The sequence below is a fragment of the Scyliorhinus torazame genome, chromosome 12 (assembly GCF_047496885.1).
Source record: "Scyliorhinus torazame isolate Kashiwa2021f chromosome 12, sScyTor2.1, whole genome shotgun sequence".
Taxonomy (NCBI): Eukaryota; Metazoa; Chordata; class Chondrichthyes; order Carcharhiniformes; family Scyliorhinidae; genus Scyliorhinus; species Scyliorhinus torazame.
The window spans coordinates 61,217,584-61,236,547 of NC_092718.1; the positions used below are offsets into that span (position 1 = coordinate 61,217,584).

Here is an 18,964-nt window from a genome sequence, read left to right on the forward strand (position 1 = left end):
CCATTCTTTACAGGTAGTGCATTCCAGCTGCCAGTTAGCACGCAGATACAGCAAGTGATTGGGAAAGCAAATGACATGTTGGCCTTTATTGTAAGTAAATTGGAGTACAAGAATAAGGGAGCCTCGCTACATCTGAATGGGGCTTTAATGAGACCACATGTAGAGCACTGTGTTCAGTTTTGGTCTTCATTTCTAAGAAAGGATATACATAATTTGAAGGCAGTGCAGCAAAGGTACTTTTAAATTGGTTCCTGGCATCAGAGAGTCATAGAATCATAGAATTTACAGTGCAGAAGGAGGCCATTCGGCCCATCTAGTCTGCACCAGCCCTTGGAAAGAGCACCCTACTTAAGCCCACACCTCCACCCCATCCCTGCAACCCAGCAACCCCACCCAACACTTTTGGATACTAAGGACAATTTATCATGGCCAATCCACCTAACCTGCACATCTTTGGACTGTGAGAGGAAACCGGAGCACCCGGAGGAAACCCATGCACACACGGGGAGAACATGCAGGTGGTTGAGGGGCGACCTGATAGAGGTCTACAAAATTATGAGGGGCATAGACAGAGTGGATAGTCAGAGGCTTTTGCCCAGGGTAGAGGGGTCAATTACTAGGGGGCATAGGTTTATGGTGCGAGGGGCAAGGTTTAGAGTAGATGTACGAGGCAAGTTTTTTACACAGAGGGTAGTGGGTGCCTGGAACTCACTGCCGGAGGAGGTGGTGGAAGCAGGGATGATAGTGACATTTAAGGGGCATCTTGACAAATACATGAATAAGCCCATAAGACCACAAGACATAGGAGGGGAAGTAAGGCCATTCGGCCCATCGAGTCCACTCCACCATTCAATAATGGCTGATTTCAACTCCATAGCCCTTAATTCCTCGAGAAATCAAGAATTTATCAACTTCTGTCTTAAAGACACTCAATGTCCCGGCCTCCACCGCCCTCTGTGGCAATGAATTCCACAGACCCACCACTGTCTGGCTGAAGAAATTTCTCCTCATCTCTGTTCTAAAGTGACTCCCTTTTATTCTAAGGCTGTGCCCTCGGGTCCTAGTCTCCCCTGCTAATGGAAACAACTTCCCTACGCCACCCCATCTAAGCCATTCATTATCTTGTAAGTTTCTATTAGATCTCCCCTCAACCTCCTAAACTCCAATGAATTTAATCCCAGGATCTTCAGACGTTCATCGTATGTTAGGCCTACCATTCCTGGGATCATCCGTGTGAATAAAATGGGAATAGAGGGATACGGTCCCAGGAAGTGTAGAAGATTGTAGTTTAGTCGGGCAGCATGGTTGGCACGGGCTTGGAGGGCCGAAGGGCCTGTTCCTGTGCTGTACTTTTCTTTGTTCTTTGTTCTTTGTTCGCACAGACAGTGACCCAAGCCGGGAATCGAACCTGGGACCCTGGAGCTGTGAAGCAACTGTGCTAACCACTATGCTACCGAGCTGCCCAGGATGAAAGGGTTGTCCCTCAATGAGCGGCTGAGTAGGGACTTCCGGGTGCGGCGATGACCAGCTGAGTCGCACGTTTCGGCAGCTCCCTGTGAAACGGACTTTTGGGCTCTTGATAGGAGCCCCAACGGCAATTTTAACGGCTGAAAACACCGTGCGGTAAACCAGAAGGGTGTTCCCCCTGGACACGGATGGAAAAAGGAGAGGAAAGTGGCCGGATTGCAGCGGATCCTTTGGAACAACGGCAAGGAAGGCAAGCAGAAACCAAGATGGCGTCGGAAGGTGGCAGTTTCATATGGGGCCCTGAACAACAAGAGTTTTTGAAACGCTGCGTGGAGGAGATAAAAAAGGAAATGAAGAAAGAGTTGTTGGCCCCGATATTACAGGCGATTGAAGGGCTGAAAGAGGAACAAAAGACCCAGGAGCAGGAGCTTCGGGTCGTGAAGGCGAAAGCAGCAGAGAATGAAAACGACATACAGGGCCTGGTGGTGAAGTCGGAGATACAGGAGGCACACCAGAAACGATCTGTGGAGAGGTTGGAGGCACTGGAAAATAACGCAAGGAGGAACAACTTGAGGATTCTTGGCCTTCCTGAAGGTGTGGAGGGGGCGGACGTCGGGGCATATGTGAGCACGATGCTGCACTCGTTAATGGGAGTGGAGGCCCCGACGGGTCCGTTGGAGGTGGAGGGAGCATACCGAGTTATGGTGCGAGGATCGAGAACAGGAGAAGCTCCCAGAGCCATAGTGGTGAGATTTCTCCGTTTTAAGGATAGAGAAATGGTCCTTAGATGGGCGAAGAAAACTCGGTGTAGTAAATGGGAGAACGCGGTGATCCGCGTCTATCAAGATTGGAGTGCGGAGGTGGCGAGAAGGAGGGCGAGCTTTAATCGGGCCAAAGCGGTACTTCACAAAAAAAAGATAAAGTTTGGAATGCTGCAACCGGCAAGACTGTGGGTCACATATCAAGGGAGGCACCACTACTTTGAGACGGCGGATGAAGCGTGGACTTTTATTGTAGAAGAAAAATTGGAATGATTGGACTACGAAAATGAACGTTTGGACAAAGTGGTGGGACGAGTGGGGGGGGGGCGAAGAGGGATTGTATGATTAATCCTGCGGTATGGTAACTTTTCTTTCTCCCACAGGTGGTGATGGGGGGAGGTGGGGAGGGAGAGGAGATGGGGCGTTGGCCATGGGAGGCGGGGCCGAGGGAGAGGCGCGGGCTTGGTTCCCGCGCTATGATAATTATGCGGGAATAGAGAAGCAGGAAGGAGGGGGCGCCGCACGGGGCGAGCCGTGATCACGGGGGGAAGCCGAGGTCAGCCAGAGTTTGCTGACTTCTGGGAGCAACATGGGGGGAGTAATTACGCTAGCGGGGGGTCTAGCGGGGGGGGGGGGGGGAGGGGGGAATTACTGGGTTGCTGCTGCTGGGGAAAGGGGGGAGTGGGTACGGGAAAGGATGGGCGGGGGGCACCGTCTGGGAGAAATACAGCCGCGTGGGAACTGGGTGAGAAGCTGGAAAAAGATGATGGCTAACCGGCAAGGGGGGGGGGGTGGGTGGGAAGCCCCCCAACTCGGCTGATCACGTGGAACGTGAGGGGGCTTAACGGGCCGATAAAGAGGGCATGAGTACTCGCACACCTTAAGAAACTTAAAGCAGATGTGGTCATGTTACAGGAAACGCACCTGAAACTGATAGATCAGGTTAGGTTGCGCAAAGGATGGGTAGGGCAGGTGTTCCATTCGGGGCTGGATGCGAAAAACAGGGGGGTGGCTATATTAGTGGGGAAGCGGGTAATGTTCGAGGCAAAGACTATAGTGGCGGATAACAGGGGCAGATACGTGATGGTGAGTGGCAAATTACAGGGAGAGATGGTGGTGTTGGTAAACGTGTATGCCCCGAATTGGGACGATGCCAATTTTATGAGGCGAATGCTAGGACGCATCCCAGACCTAGAGACCGGAAAGCTGATAATGGGGGGAGACTTTAACACGGTGTTGGAACCAAGGCTGGATAGGTCGAAGTCCAGGACTGGTAGGAGGCCAGCAGCAGCCAAGGTGCTCAAGGATTTTATGGAGCAGATGGGAGGGGTGGACCCGTGGAGATTCAGTAGACCTAGGAGTAAGGAGTTCTCATTTTTCTCCTATGTCCATAAAGTCTATTCACGCATAGACTTTTTTGTGTTGGGTAGGGCATTGATCCCGAGGGTGAGGGGAACGGAATATACGGCTATAGCCATTTCGGATCATGCCCCACACTGGGTAGACTTGGAGATAGGGGAGGAAACAAGAGGGCGTCCACCCTGGAGAATGGACATGGGACTAATGGCGGATGAGGGGGTGTGCTTAAAGGTGAGGGGATGCATTGAAAAGTACTTGGAACTCAATGACAATGGGGAGGTTCAGGTGGGAGTGGTCTGGGAGGCGTTGAAGGCGGTGGTTAGGGGGGAGCTGATATCAATAAGGACACATAAAGGGAAGCAGGAGAGTAAGGAACGGGAGCGGTTGTTGCAAGAACTTTTGAGGGTGGACAGACAGTATGCGGAAGCACCGGAGGAGGGACTGTATAGGGAAAGGCAAAGGCTGCATGTGGAATTTGACTTGCTGACCACAGGCACTGCAGAGGCACAATGGAGGAAGGCGCAGGGTGTACAGTATGAATATGGAGAGAAGGCGAGCAGATTGCTGGCACACCAATTGAGGAAAAGGGGAGCAGCGAGGGAAATAGGGGGAGTGAGAGACGAAGATGGAGAGACGGAGCGGGGAGCGGAGAGAGTGAATGAAGTGTTTAAGACATTTTATAAAAAATTGTATGAAGCTCAACCCCCGGATGGGAGGGAGAGAATGATGGAGTTTTTGGATCGGCTGGAAATTCCCAAGGTGGAAGAGCAGGATAGGATGGGATTGGGAGCACAGATCACGGTAGAGGAAGTGGTGAAAGGAATTAGGAACATGCAGACGGGAAAGGCCCCGGGACCGGACGGATTCCCAGTTGAATTTTACAGAAAATATTTGGACTTGCTCGCCCCGCTACTGACGAGGACCTTCAACGAGGCAAAGGAAAGGGGACAACTGCCCCCGACTATGTCAGAAGCAACGATATCGCTTCTTTTAAAGAAGGAAAAGGATCCGCTACAATGCGGGTCCTACAGACCAATCTCCCTCCTCAATGTAGATGCCAAGGTCTTGGCCAAGGTAATGGCAATGAGAATAGAGGAATGTGTCCCGGGGGTGGTTCATGAGGACCAAACTGGGTTTGTGAAGGGGAGACAGCTGAACACGAACATACGGAGGTTGTTAGGGGTAATGATGATGGCCCCACCAGAGGGTGAAACGGAGATAGTAGTGGCGATGGATGCCGAGAAAGCATTTGATAGAGTGGAGTGGGATTATCTGTGGGAGGTGTTGAGGAGATTTGGGTTCGGAGAGGGGTATGTTAGATGGGTGCAGCTGTTGTATAGGGCCCCAGTGGCGAGTGTGGTCACGAATGGACGGGGATCGGCATATTTTCGGCTCCATAGAGGGACAAGGCAGGGATGTCCTCTGTCCCCATTACTGTTTGCACTGGCGATTGAGCCCCTGGCGATAGCGCTGAGAGGTTCCAAGGGATGGAGGGGAATACTTAGGGGAGGAGAAGAACACCGGGTATCTTTATATGCGGATGATCTGCTACTATATGTGGCGGATCCAGCGGAGGGGATGCCAGAAATAATGCGGATACTTGGGGAGTTTGGGGATTTTTCAGGGTATAAATTGAACATGGGGAAGAGTGAGCTGTTTGTGGTGCATCCAGGGGAGCAGAGTAGAGAAATAGAAGACCTACCGTTGAGGAAGGTAACAAGAGACTTTCGTTACCTGGGGATCCAGATAGCTAAGAATTGGGGCACATTGCACAGGCTAAATTTGACGCGGTTGGTGGAACAGATGGAGGAAGATTTCAAGAGATGGGATATGGTAGCATTGTCAATGGCAGGGAGGGTGCAGGCGGTTAAGATGGTGGTCCTCCCGAGATTCCTTTTTGTGTTTCAGTGTCTCCCGGTGGTGATCACGAAGGCTTTTTTCAAAAGGATAGAAAAGAGTATCATGGGTTTTGTTTGGGCCGGGAAGACTCCGAGAGTGAGGAAGGGATGATTGGACTACGAAAATGAACGTTTGGACAAAGTGGTGGGACGAGTGGGGGGGGGGCGAAGAGGGATTGTATGATTACAGCGTAGTAGGGATAGGGGGGGGCTGGCACTACCGAGCCTAAGTGAGTATTATTGGGCCGCTAATATTTCAATGGTGAGTAAGTGGATGGGAGAGGAGGAAGGAGCGGCGTGGAAGAGATTAGAGAGGGCGTCCTGTAGGGGGACCAGCCTGCAGGCTATGGTGACAGCCCCATTGCCGTTCTCACCAAGGAACTATACCACGAGTCCGGTGGTGGTAGCTACACTGAAGATTTGGGGACAGTGGAGACGACATAGGGGAAAGACCGGAGCACTGGGGGGGTCCCCGATAAGAAACAACCATAGGTTTGCCCCGGGGGGAATGGATGGGGGATATGGAATGTGGCAAAGAGCAGGTATAACGCAATTGAAAGATCTATTTGTGGATGGGAAGTTTGCGAGTCTGGGAGCGCTGTCCGAGAAATATGGGTTGCCCCAAGGGAATGCATTCAGGTACATGCAATTGAGGGCTTTTGCGAGGCAACAGGTGAGGGAATTCCCGCAGCTCCCGACACAAGAGGTGCAGGACAGAGTCATCTCAAAGAAATGGGTGGGGGACGGTAAGGTGTCGGATATATATAGGGAAATGAGAGACGAAGGGGAGAGGGAAATGGGAAGAAGAGCTAGGGGAGGAGATTGAGGAGGGGATGTGGGCAGATGCCCTAAACAGGGTAAACTCGTCGTCCTCGTGCGCCAGGCTAAGCCTGATTCAGTTTAAGGTATTACACAGGGCACATTTGACTGGAACACGGCTCAGTAAATTTTTTGGGGTGGAGGATAGGTGTGCGAGGTGCTCGAGAAGCCCAGCGAATCATACCCATATGTTTTGGTCATGCCCGGCACTACAGGGGTTTTGGATGGGGGTGACAAAGGTGCTTTCGAAAGTAGTAGGAGTCCGGGTCGAACCAAGCTGGGGGTTGGCTATATTTGGGGTTGCACAAGAGCCGGGAGTGCAGGAGGCGAAAGAGGCCGATGTTTTGGCCTTTGCGTCCCTAGTAGCCCGGCGCAGAATACTGCTAATGTGGAAAGAAGCCAAGCCCCCGGGGGTGGAGACCTGGATAAATGATATGGCGGGGTTCATAAAGTTAGAGCGGATTAAGTTCGTCCTAAGGGGGTCGGCTCAAGGGTTTACTAGGCGGTGGCAACCGTTCGTCGAATATCTTGCGGAAAGATAGATGGGGGAGAACAAAGAAGGCAGCAGCAGCGGCCCAGGACTTGGGGGGAGGGATGGGGGGGGGGGGGGGGTGTGTGGCCTGAGACAAGGCAGTTGCCAATTAGGGCTAGTTTTTATTTTTTGTTATTTAATATTTATTTATTTGTTGTTGTTTTTGTTTAAATTTAAAAAGGTCATTATTATCTGTATTGTTACAATGTTGTGTAAAGGATGCACAATGTACTGTGTTGGTTGACCAAAAATTTTCAATAAAATATTATTTAAAAAAAAAAAAATGAGCGGCTGAGTAAATTGGGTTTATACTGTCTAAAGTTTGGAAGAATGTCCAAGGATGTGCAGATTAGGTGGATTGGCCATGCCGGTTGGGTTACGGGGATAGGGCAGCGGAGTGGATCTGGGTGAAGTGCCTTTTTGAAGGATTGGTTTGGACCCGATTGGCTGAATGGCATCCTTCTGCAAGTACGGATTCTATGATTCTTTGAATGAGAGATGAACATATTGAAACATGCAGGATTCTGAACGAAATTGACAGGGTAGATGCTGAAGGGTTGTTTTCCCTGGCTGGGGAACCTTGGACATGGCAGCAGTCTCAGAAGACGGGGGTTCTCTTTAAGAAATGAAATGAAAATGAAAATCGCTTATTGTCACAAGTAGGCTTCAAATGAAGTTACTGTGAAAAGCCCCTAGTCGCGACTGAAAAGTGGAGACATTTCTTCACTGGGTGGGTTGTGGATCTTTGGAATTTTTTATTACCGAGGATGATGGATCCTCCATCGTTGAGTATCTTCAAAGCTGGAGTAAATTTTTGATGTTTCGGGGAACCGAGGAGTACAGGGAACGGGCATGAAGTGGAGTTGTGGCAGAACATCAGCCATGACCTGCTTCTGCCCCCAAACCCAGGCTACTAATATATATCTCAACGAAGTCCAACAGGTTTGTTTGAAATCACTAGCTTTCCTGATGAAGGAGCAGTGCACCAAAAGCTAGTGATTCCAAACAAACCTGTTGGACTTTAACCTGGTGTAAGACTTCTTACTATGCCCGCCCCAATCCAAATTTGCCAAATTTGTACCCACGCCGCTGCTGTCCTATAGTCCCAAGGGCTTCAATAATTTAATGGAGTAAATCTGTCAGCAGCGCTGTCAATGAATGAGAGGGTGCTGCAGAGTTACACTCTGCCCAGGGGTTTGTCAGGGCGCTGCAGCAGCTGCCAATCACTGCGGACGGGGCGGGGCTTCGTACGGTCCCGGGATCCCTATTGGTGGCTGTTCAGTGACAGGGCGGGACTTGGTACCAGCCCCGTCCAGCGCGCACTGCATGAAGCGCGCGGAGTCGGCCGGCCGCAGGCGTGTGGGGCGCGCACGTACAGCACGCCTGGTCAAAGCGGCCACGCTGTGGGAGGGCGGCCTTGGCTGTGCGAAGATGGCGGCGGCCGCGGCCTGGATTTCGGCACTGATGCTCCTGCTGGTGTTAAGCACCGCTGCTGGGGAGGAGGAGGGTCGGCCCAAGGCCGCCAAAAAGAAGAAGGATATCCGCGATTACAACGATGCCGACATGGCGAGGCTGCTGGAGGAGTGGGAGGTGCGGAATCCCCGGGTCTGTGTGTGTGAGAGAGGGGAAGGCCCGAGGGTCGCGGCGGCCTGGGCTGGCTCGGGGCCTCTATTCACCCTCTCCCCGGTCTGTGCCCTGGGCTCAGCCTCTCTGGGTCTGGGCCATGAGCAGGTTTGGAATAACCTGATCCCGGTTAAATCCGCTTCCAGAGCCGGTGGGGCACATTCCCCATGAGCCAAAAAGGGAGGAAATGCGCTTTATGGCATAGAATGAAATAAATCATTGATATTCCTCTCAAAATTAGTGTAGCTGCTGCTATCGGGATCACGGCATCCTGCCAGGCGAAGGCCATTCAGCCCATCATACTGCTAGCCCTTTGAAAGCTAGTCAGTTATTTACAGACCTCCGAACAATCCTTTAGAAGCTGCTTCCACCACCCTTTCAGCTAGTACATTCTAGATCACATCTTGTTGCTGAGACTGTTGAGCAACACTAGCATTTTACGACAACAGCTTACATTTGTACAGTGCCTTTAATATTTCACCATCTCGTTTCACAGGGGCCTTATAGAGCCATATTTGGCAGATCAGTCATTATTTCACTGAGTGGCGGCGCAGACTCGATGGACCATAAGGCCTACTTCTGCTCGTACATCTTATGGAACTGAACCACTTGGAGAGGAGGGTGCCTGGAAGCTTGATCAAGGAGTTGGGTTTTGAGGAGTGTCTGAAAGGAGATGGGGAAAGGCTAGGGAGGGGATTCTGGAGTTTGGGGCCTCAGCAGCAGAAGGCATAGCCACTAATGGTGGAACAATTAAAGTTGGGAATGTTCAAGGCTAAAATGAGATGAGTGCAGAGATCTGAGGGTTGTGTCACTGAAGGAGATATAGGGAGGGGCGAGGCCACGGATTGACTTGAAAGCAAGGATGAGAATTTCAAAATCGAGGTGTTGCATAACTGGGAGCCAGTGTAGGCCAGCAAACACTGGGGAATGCAGCACAGAAGGAGCCAGGCCCACTGCATGTCTTGGCTTTCTGAAATGGCTGGCTCTTTTATCACTCCCTTTTAAAATTAATTTTCAAATATTTATTCCACTCATTCAAAGATTATTATGAATTGTGTGCAGTAACATCTCATTCTTTTGGTGATCTTGTAGCTGTGCTCACTAGTTCCAGATCCACTAACCACTAGTAAACAGCAGGAACCATGACTTCAATTGTGGCTGAGAGCCAACCTGAAGCTACCAGAAGCTAAACAACCAGACCGGTCCTAGATTTCCAGTCTGCAGTCTGGTTTTCAGATGTCTCACAACTCTGAATCAGCTCTTTGGCTTCAAAGGATAGGACAACCCCTGTCATTGACAACAGCTTGCATTTGTGTACCAAATGTTAATGTCGCAAACATCCTCCCCCAATGCTCGTAAGCGAGGATATAAATAAATGAAAGGTATTGCAACTGAGCCCGGACCAAAAGCTTGATTGGAAATGTGAAGGCTTTTAATGATAAATACAAAACTAGATGCTGGAGACATTAAATAAAAATGAAGTGCTGGAAATACTCAGCAAGTCAGGCAGCATCTGTGGAGCGAGAAAGAGGTAACATTTCAAATCCAACATGACTCCAGTTCGTAATCAGAGGTTTTTAAAATTACAGACATTAGTTGAGAGCTGTCGATGCTGGTTTAGGGGCTGGTTTAGCGCACACTGGGCTAAATCGCTGGCTTTGAAAGCAGACCAAGGCAGGCCAGGAGCATGGTTCAATTCCCGTACCAGCCTCCCCGAACAGGCGCCGGAATGTGGCGACTAGGGGCTTTTCATAGTAACTTCATTTGAAGCCTACTTGTGACAATAAGCGTTTTTCATTTCATTTCATGCTCCAGGAGGGAGTTCAGATTGTGGATCAGGTGACTGATAGTTCTACCAGCCATGGTGGGATGAATTTAGAAAGATGTAAAGAAAGCTAAGGTCAGGAGACTGAAGGGTATAGGAGGGGATGTTAGTTCAGAGGTAGTTACTTTGGAAGAATTTGAAGTTGATGATTTTAGAATGAGTGAGGAAGGAGGCTGATGGGGTGAAAAGGGATGGCGCAGCAGTTAATGAGTTGAGTTTTGGACAGTTGAAGAACGGCAGTTCATCTGAGCAGCCAAATGAAAGACCTCCAATATGAGGGTCTCAAAGCAGCAATAAATATTTGAAAAATATTTCATAACTTTCATTCCCTGACTGGGGCAAACATAAGCAACCAGTTGGCAAGTTAAAAATACACCAGGAGTTGATACGAGAATTGGTGAGGTAACAAGTGGCAAGGAGGATAGCCTTAGAGTACAGGCGGACATAGACGGGCTGGTCAGGTGGGCTGATTATTGGCAAATGGAATTCAACCTGGATAAGTGTGATGTGATGCACTGGGGGAAGGACCAACAAGGCAAGGGAGAGCATGATAAATGGCAGGGCCCTAGGAAGCACAGGATCAGAGGGACCTTGGTGTGCATGTATACTCGTCCCTTAAGGTAGCAGAGCAGGTGGCTGCAGTGGTTAAGAAGGATATGGCATATTTGCCTTTATTAGCCGAAGCATAGAGTTCTGGAATCCACCTCATAGGAAGGATGTGGTAGCACTTGAAAGGGTGCAAAGGAGATTTACCAGGATGTCGCATGGGCTGGAGAGTTTTAACTCTGAAGAGAAATTGGATGCACTTGGGTTGTTTTCCTTGGAGCAGAGGATACTGAGGGGGGACATGATTGAGATGTATAAAATTATGAGGGGCATAGATGGAATTGGCAGGAAGAAACCTTTCCCCTTGGTGAAGGGATCAATGATCAGGTGGCATAGATTTAAGGTAAGTGGCAAGAGGCTTCGAGGGGATTTGAGGAAAAACATTTCCAGAGGGTGGTGTGTGTGTGAAACACGCTGCCTGAAAAGGTGGTGGAGGCAGAGACCCTCAACATTAAGTATTTAGATGTGCACTTGCGATCCCAAAGCATACAAGGAAATGCTGGGAAATGAGATTAGAATAGTTAGGTTGTTTTTGACCGGCACAGAGTCGTTCGGATAAAGGGTCTTTTTTGAACTCTACAACTCTATGCCCCTGTCATCATATTGCAGATAAAAAGTATTGAGACCAGATTTGTGTATGCCAGACATTACACACTCTCTTTCCAGTTGAGGGATTATGTATTAAAATCTTATGTCTTGAAAGTTGTTTCTGTGTATATTCAGCCTTCAGCAGGATGTGGTCTGTGGTTAAGGTACTGTGGACCCTCTCCACTATGATTCTTTAAATTATTTAAGGAAGTATTCACTTTATGGAAAAGCCCATTCAGTTATAAGAACCTAGAGAGTTTAAGTTACATACTTGATTGTTGTGCTTTTGGACTTTTGGCAGTCGAGCACGATGATGTAGTGTTCAAATTAATCTGTAAATCTGAAATCATCAAAGAATATGGAAGAACACTTAACAAAATGGTAGTTTACATGAGGTCCCTGCTTAATGTCATCCGGCACAGTGCTGTTTCACATTAACTTCAATCTCCCAATTAACATTCTATTCTCCAGCAGAAATTTGTTATGCTTTATCTTTGTGCAGAAAGACGATGATATAGAAGAAGGGGACCTACCAGAGCACAAGAGAACATCTCCACCGATAGACTTTTCCAAAATTGATGCCAGCAATCCTGAAAATCTTCTGAAGATGACCAAGAAAGGCAAGACCTTAATGATATTTGCCACGGTGTCTGGGAATCCCACCGAGAAGGACACTGAGGAGATCACCAGTCTTTGGCAAGGCAGTCTGTACAATGCAAACTATGATGTCCAGAGGTAAGTGTCTTGAGTATTGTGGCGAAAACAAAAACTCTATGGATGACTTGTGAATTGGCAAAACTAATTGTCAAGCTTGATTTTAGGATATTTGGCACTGTGGCAAGATTGTTACATGATGATGAAAATGGATCTCCCATCTGTGCAGAATGATACACAAAGGAGCTTTAAACTGATTTTCTACTCTTGTACTAACAACTGAAATGGTGACTATTCAGTCTAATCATCCATTCAGTTATCCCAGCTACAAAATGCGCATAATTGGATGTAAACCAATCTTGTGTGAAACATCTTTGTTGAATAACCACTGACTTTACTGCCCATGCATGAACAGTTGCTGCTTGGATGGCATAGTTGAACTCTGTTAGTATTTTTGGATCTATTCCCCAGTATGGGTCATTACGGTGAGGAGCTATTTAAGCAGGGATTTAAAGATTGCTTTAAGGAGCATATTGTTAAAAAGTCTGGCATTAACAATTTGTTTTCTCAGATAAAGTTATAAAGGATTATTGATACAGATACTGTAAGTGAAGCTGAGGTGCTGATTGTCCATAATTTCATGAAATAGTCCAGCAGGCTCCAGGAACTGAGTAACCGTCTCCTTCTTCTATATCTAATATTGTTTTAGCTCAGTTGGCTCCACAGCTGGTTTGTGATGCAGAATGAGGCCAACAGCGCGAGTTCAATTCCCATACTGAGGTTATTCATGAAGCCCCCAACCTCGCCCCTCGCATGAGGTGTGGTGACCCTCAGGTTAAATCACCACCAGTCAGCTCTCCCCCTCAAAATAGGAAAGTATTCTATGGTCATCTGGGACTATTGCAACTTTACTTAACATTGCTGCTGCAATTACAGGAACATTTTCTGTATTTGGAGCTGGCTGCTTTGGAAGATGGGCAGGCAGATGATGGGTGGATGATGTGTGTGTTAATCCCTGCCCTACAGCAAAACCTAGTCTTCACCCGTCCCTTGATATTCCGGTCACTGGGTCAATACCTCGCTCTGCTTGGGCCATGTGGTGGTTGGTGTTAAACGACCACCCCACATTTAAAAGAATCCACAGATAGGCATCTTCCACCCCAACCCCACCCACTCAAATGAATTTCAGGACCTGGATGTCAGGATTCTTATGGTCAATACCAACAGAACTGAACATCGCACCGCCATCATAGCCCGGGAACTCCAATGACGCAACATTGACTTTGCTGCCCTGAGGGAGATACGACTGGCAGTAGAAGCCTAGATTAAAGAACAAGGTGGCGGATACACATTCTTCTGGAAAGGCAAACCAGAAGAAGAACGTCGTCTTTACGGCGTCAGCTTTGCCATAAAACAAATTGGTCGAACATCTCAACGAACCCTCAACTGACTTGGCAAACGCCTCATGATCCTACGGCTAACCCTGGTCCAGAAGCAGCATGTCACATTCATCAGTTCCCAAGCCCCAATCCAAGATGCAAGGACGAAACAAAAGAGGCATTATACTCCAGCCTTGACAAATCGCTGCTCTGCATCCCAAAGGGAGATGAACTGATTCTCCTCGGTGACTTCGATGCGAGAGTCGGGAAGGGTCAAACCTTTTGAAAGGCGTGAGGGAAAACAAATGCCAACGGAGTCGTCCTCCTGGCAATGTTTAGAACATGACATGGTCATCACGAACACTGTTCCACCAGAGGGACAAGCAGAAGAGCTCATGGCAACACCTCCGCACCAAGCCCTGGCACCTAATAGACTAACTATATCATCGTCCGAGCAAAGATGTCCGCATCACCCGTGCCATGACCGAAGCTGACGACTGCTGGACGGACCACCGACTAATCTGCTCTACCATCACCCTGGCCCCAAACCAGCACATACGGAAAAAACTCTTATCGCAGGAAACGTAATGACCCTGAGAAGAAATAGAAACTCATTCTGAGCCTCACGGCTAGGCAATGGCTAATGTGCCAGAGCCGCAGAATGCCCACAGCACCTGATCCTCCTTAAAAACCACTATTGGCAACACCTGCGAGGAGATATTCGGGCCCTCGACCAGGAAACAAAGACTGGTTCGACGAGAATGACCAGGGTGTCCTTGACCACAGATGCAAGGTGTTCCTGAATTGCCAACTCCACCAAAACTCTAGGTGAGAGGAAAAAAGCCTACAGGCAACTGAAGGCCAAGGTGCAGCAACGAACTTGCAAGGTAAAGAACATATGGTGGTTAGGAAAGCGCAGGAGACTCAGCAACTCGCTGACAATCATGATGTGAGCGGCTTCTGCAACGCAATTGAAACCATCTACAGTCTGAGTACCCAGGTGCCTACATCGCCGAGCGGCAAAAATGGAGAGGCGCTCATCAAGACAGAGTGGCAGTCAATGTCACCTGGAGGGAGAACTTCGAGGACCTCCTCAACCAAGCCACAGCCTTCGACGTGCCTGCGACATCATCAACAAGGAATCTGGCACAGATGGAAACCCCGCAGAAGTATTAAAATGCGGCGGGACAGGCACTCTTCACAGGAATCCACAACCTCATCACCCTGGAAGGAAGCGAGCATGTCGGATGATCTCAGCGACGCATTAATTGTGACTATCTTCAAGAAAGGAGACTGGTCTGACTGCGGAATATACAGAGGGATTTCTATACTCTGCCATGGGAAATGTTGTGAGAATCCTCCTTAACCGTCTCCTGTCAGTGGCAGAGAGCTCCTCTCTGAGTCTCAGTGCGGCTTCCCACCCCATCAGGGTACAATGGACATGATCTTCTGTATACGACAAATCCAGGAATCACCATTCTTCGTGACATGCAAGCCTTGATCCTCACCAGCAGAACCAACACAGACCCAATACGTGTGCAAACTGGGTCAAACAAGGCTGCGTCATTGCACCAACGCTCTTCTTCACAGCAACATTTCATCCCATCGCCTCAAAGCTCCCCTTTGGAATGGAGTTAACCTACCGGACAAGCAGGAAGCTGTTCAACCTCCGCCTCCAGGCCAGAACCAAGAACATCCAAACCGACAATGACTATGAAATCCAGCATCGACTCCAGTGTGCCAGTGCAGTTTTCAGACAGCTGAGGAACAGTGTTCAAAGACCGACCTCAAATCCAGTACCAAGCTCATGGTCTACAGAGCAGCTGTGGTTCCCCGCCCTCTTGTATGCATCAGAAAAAGGACAATGTGCAGGAGGCATCTCAAATCCCTGGAGAGATGTCACCAACGTTGTCGCAAAATCCTGCCAATCCACTGACAGGATAAGGTGTACCGATGTGAATGTCCCCTCCCAAGCCAATATCCCCAGTATTGAGGCACTGTCACGCTTGATTGGCTGCAATGGGTGTGCCATATTGTCCGCATGCCCAACATAAGACTTCCCAAAACAAGTGCTCTACTCCAAGCTCCGCACTCGGAAGGCAGAGGAAATGCTACAAGGACACTGAAAGCCTTCCTAAATAAATGCAATATCCCCATCCACACGTGGGAATCGCTTGCCTTAGAATGCACAAACTGGGGAAGAACTATCCGCGAAGGCGTCTGTCACCTCGAATGCCACAGGGTGGAGCATGTGGGGACCAAACGCAAACAGCGGTAAGAGAGCACAGAATCCAGAGTGTCTCACCCACCCACCTCATCAAATACCACCTGCCAAATCTGTGGCAGAGTCTGCGGATCCAGAATTAGACTATTCATCCACTGCAGAACCCACCTCGCTGGGATGGGTGCAAGTCACCTTCGATCCTGAGGGACTGCCCAAGAAGAAACAGTTTTAGAAGGTAATCATGTTGTAAACTCTGACATGGCCAGTTACACTGTCTGGGGCTGAATATATGCTGCCGAATGGATTATTAAATTTATACAGTAATTACTGACTATGGTACTGAGGGACCCATATGCAGAGTTGCCAAGTTTTGGATGAGATGTTAAACCAAGGCCATGTCAAGTGAATTTAAATGTAAAAGATTACAGCACTATTCAAAGAGGCATATAGGGGAGTTCTCCATGAGGGTGACGGGTGGTGTAGTTGTAATGTCACTGAACTAGTAATCAAGAGGCCATGACTCATGTTCTGGGACACTGGTTCAAAACCCAGCATGGCAGCTGGTGGGATTTAATTAATCTGGAATATAAAACTAGTCTCTGCAATCTATCTTAACCCATCTGGTTCACCTAACGTGCTTTAGGAAATCTGCCATGCTTACCCGGTCTGGCCTACATGTTACTTCAGACCCACAGCAATGTGGTTAACACTTAAACTGCCTTCTGAAATGGCCGAGCAAGGACACTTAGGGATGGGCAGTATATGCTTGCCCACACCCTGTGAAAGAATAAAGAAAAAAAAATCATGGCAGGCATTTATCTCTCAAACATCCTCGCTAGATAATATTATTGTCCCATTGATGTTTATGGGATTTTACCACATTTTGTGCATTCCATAGGTTCTTTGGCTGTGAAATGTTTTGTCCTGAGGTCATGAAAGGCACTATAGAAACACCACGTTCTTTCCAACACTTGGAACAAACGTTATCATTATTTGCCGACTTTGATTAAATTACTGCTACTTTATGTTGTAGCTGTTCGGAAATAAGATTGAGTAAATGCCAAACCTGTCTCTGTAGTTTGTTTTTAAAGCTCACAGTCACATTTGGTATGGCGCAGAAGAAAGCCAATTGGTCCACCCTGTCTGCACCCACCTTTCAAATGATCATCACGGTTTAGTGCCATTCCCTTTACCAGTGCACATTGTTTCTATTCAAATAATCATCTAATGCCCTCTTGAATGCCTCGATTGGGCCCGCCTCCTCCACAGTTCTAGAAAGTGCATTCCAGACCCACTGACCACTTCTCGCATCACATTTGCTTCTTTTGCAAATCACTTTAAATCTGCGCCCTCTCATTATGGATCCTTTTTCGTGCAGGAACAATTTCTCCCTATCCACTCTGTCCATCCTCTCAAGATTTTGAATAACTCTATCACATCTCTTCGCCCTCTTCTCTCCAAGGAGAACTGTCCCAACCCCTCCAATCTATCTTCATAACTGACATTTCCCAGCCCTGGAACCATGCTTGTTGACATCTTTGCACCCTCTCCAATGCATTCACATCCTTCCTAAAGCATGATGCACAAAACACAATACTCCAGATGAGGTCTAACTAGTGTCTTGTATAGGTTCAGCACAACCTCCTTGCTCTTAATGCCATTGCTCATAAGCCTACGATTATTATTATTTTGCATTCAGGTGGATCCTTAAAAATACCAGAGCATCTTAAAAGGGTTTTCTATCACTGTGAAAGAAAATGGTATTCCTGGCCTAGGGAAAGGATGAGCTCCAACCTTCATTGGCTATTTAATGCAAGGGCTGTGCAAATGTGGTTTCTATGAGGTTTTCAAGAATGTTTATGGTGAATTGCTGGGAGAAGAAAATGCGTACCTCTGGCGCACTTCCCTGTATTTTGCTGCATCAGCCAGTGCTGAATTCTTTGCTGATATTGCACTTGCTCCAGTGGAGGCTTGTACGGTTCAAATTCAGACCCAACTTGGTTATGCAAACAGTCTGAGAGAAGCTTTTCCTAAAATGCATGCTGAAGAAGGCATTTGGGCATGCTACAAAGGTGTTGCCCCTCTGTGGATGAGACAGACTCCCTACACAATGATGAAGTTTGCTTACTTTGAGCACACATTTGAAGCACTGTACATGTATGTAGTGCCCAAACCTCATGCTGACTGTACCAAAGCTGAGCAGCTGGTAGTGTCTTTTGTTGCTGGTTATATTGCTGGTGTGTTTTGTGCTATTGTGTCTCACCCTGCTGATTCTGTGGTGTTGGTGCTGAACAAGGAAAAGGGTAGCTCTGCAGTTGAGGTTCTGAAAAGGTTTGGACTTATGGGTGTGTGGAAAGGGCTCTTTGCCTGTATTATCATGATTGGTATTCTGGCTGCCTTGCAGTAGTTTATCTACGACTCTGTTAAGGTGTTGTTATGGACCAGGGCTTAGAAACTCCTAAGTATTATGACGTTCACCTGACCTATAACTTTTATGTTGAATTTGGCGAGGATGAGCACAAGAACCTTCACTTCAGGTATGATTCATCAGACTTCCTAGGCGCTTTTATCAAAACAAAGCTTATTATAAGAACGTAGTTAACATATATAAAACAATTTGTTATCAATTACAAACATGAAACAACACACAACAGCTACAGTAATCTATGTATATAACTCTTAATGAATCCCCCTTAACATCTGTTCCAATTCCATACAAAATCCAATAAACCAAAACCCCCTTCAAGGGTGTGGCCAGCACACTGTAATCTCACTTGAATGGGACTGGTCCTTTCCCTGAGATTCTGATCCAGTTCCAACCAGAAGATTCAGAACTCTTTCTGGAAATCAACTCTATCTTTAAAGTTACCAAGGCAGTTTGCCACACCCATACACCCGAGTGTCCTTTCAGTTCACTGGACAGCTTTAAAATAAAAAAACAGAGAAACACTGCTATTTTCTTCTGCAGTCCAAAGGCAACAAACATAAACTGAAACCCAAACTCTAAACCCCCTCTCACCTGACAGCCACAGCCCAGCTCTACCCACAAATAACATCACGGAAGCCGTGCTACAGGTCATGTGGAAAGAACAAATCTTTATTAAAGGTACACTTACATGACTGTGTACTTCAGGCTTCCTCGCCCATCACCTCCTGAGATGCCAGCATCACTGAAGAAAAAACTTGGGTTGTAGGAAAATACATGGACTTAATTTGTTAACTCTGGTTC

General features: G+C 47.9%; 1 protein-coding gene and 1 pseudogene across 1 annotated transcript in view; both read left to right on the top strand.

The window, feature by feature from the left end:
* The first annotated feature begins 8,195 nt into the window (after positions 1–8,195).
* The window catches only part of mesd (mesoderm development LRP chaperone), a 36,710-nt gene continuing 25,941 nt past the window's right edge, over positions 8,196–18,964 (top strand). The window contains exons 1-2 of the mRNA XM_072468756.1: positions 8,196–8,426; positions 11,981–12,213. Of these exons, the coding sequence (XP_072324857.1) occupies positions 8,268–8,426; positions 11,981–12,213 (392 nt within the window). The 5' untranslated portion in view covers positions 8,196–8,267. The remainder of the gene's footprint in view (positions 8,427–11,980; positions 12,214–18,964) is intronic.
* On the top strand, positions 17,546–18,142 carry LOC140387186 (solute carrier family 25 member 3 pseudogene; annotated as a pseudogene).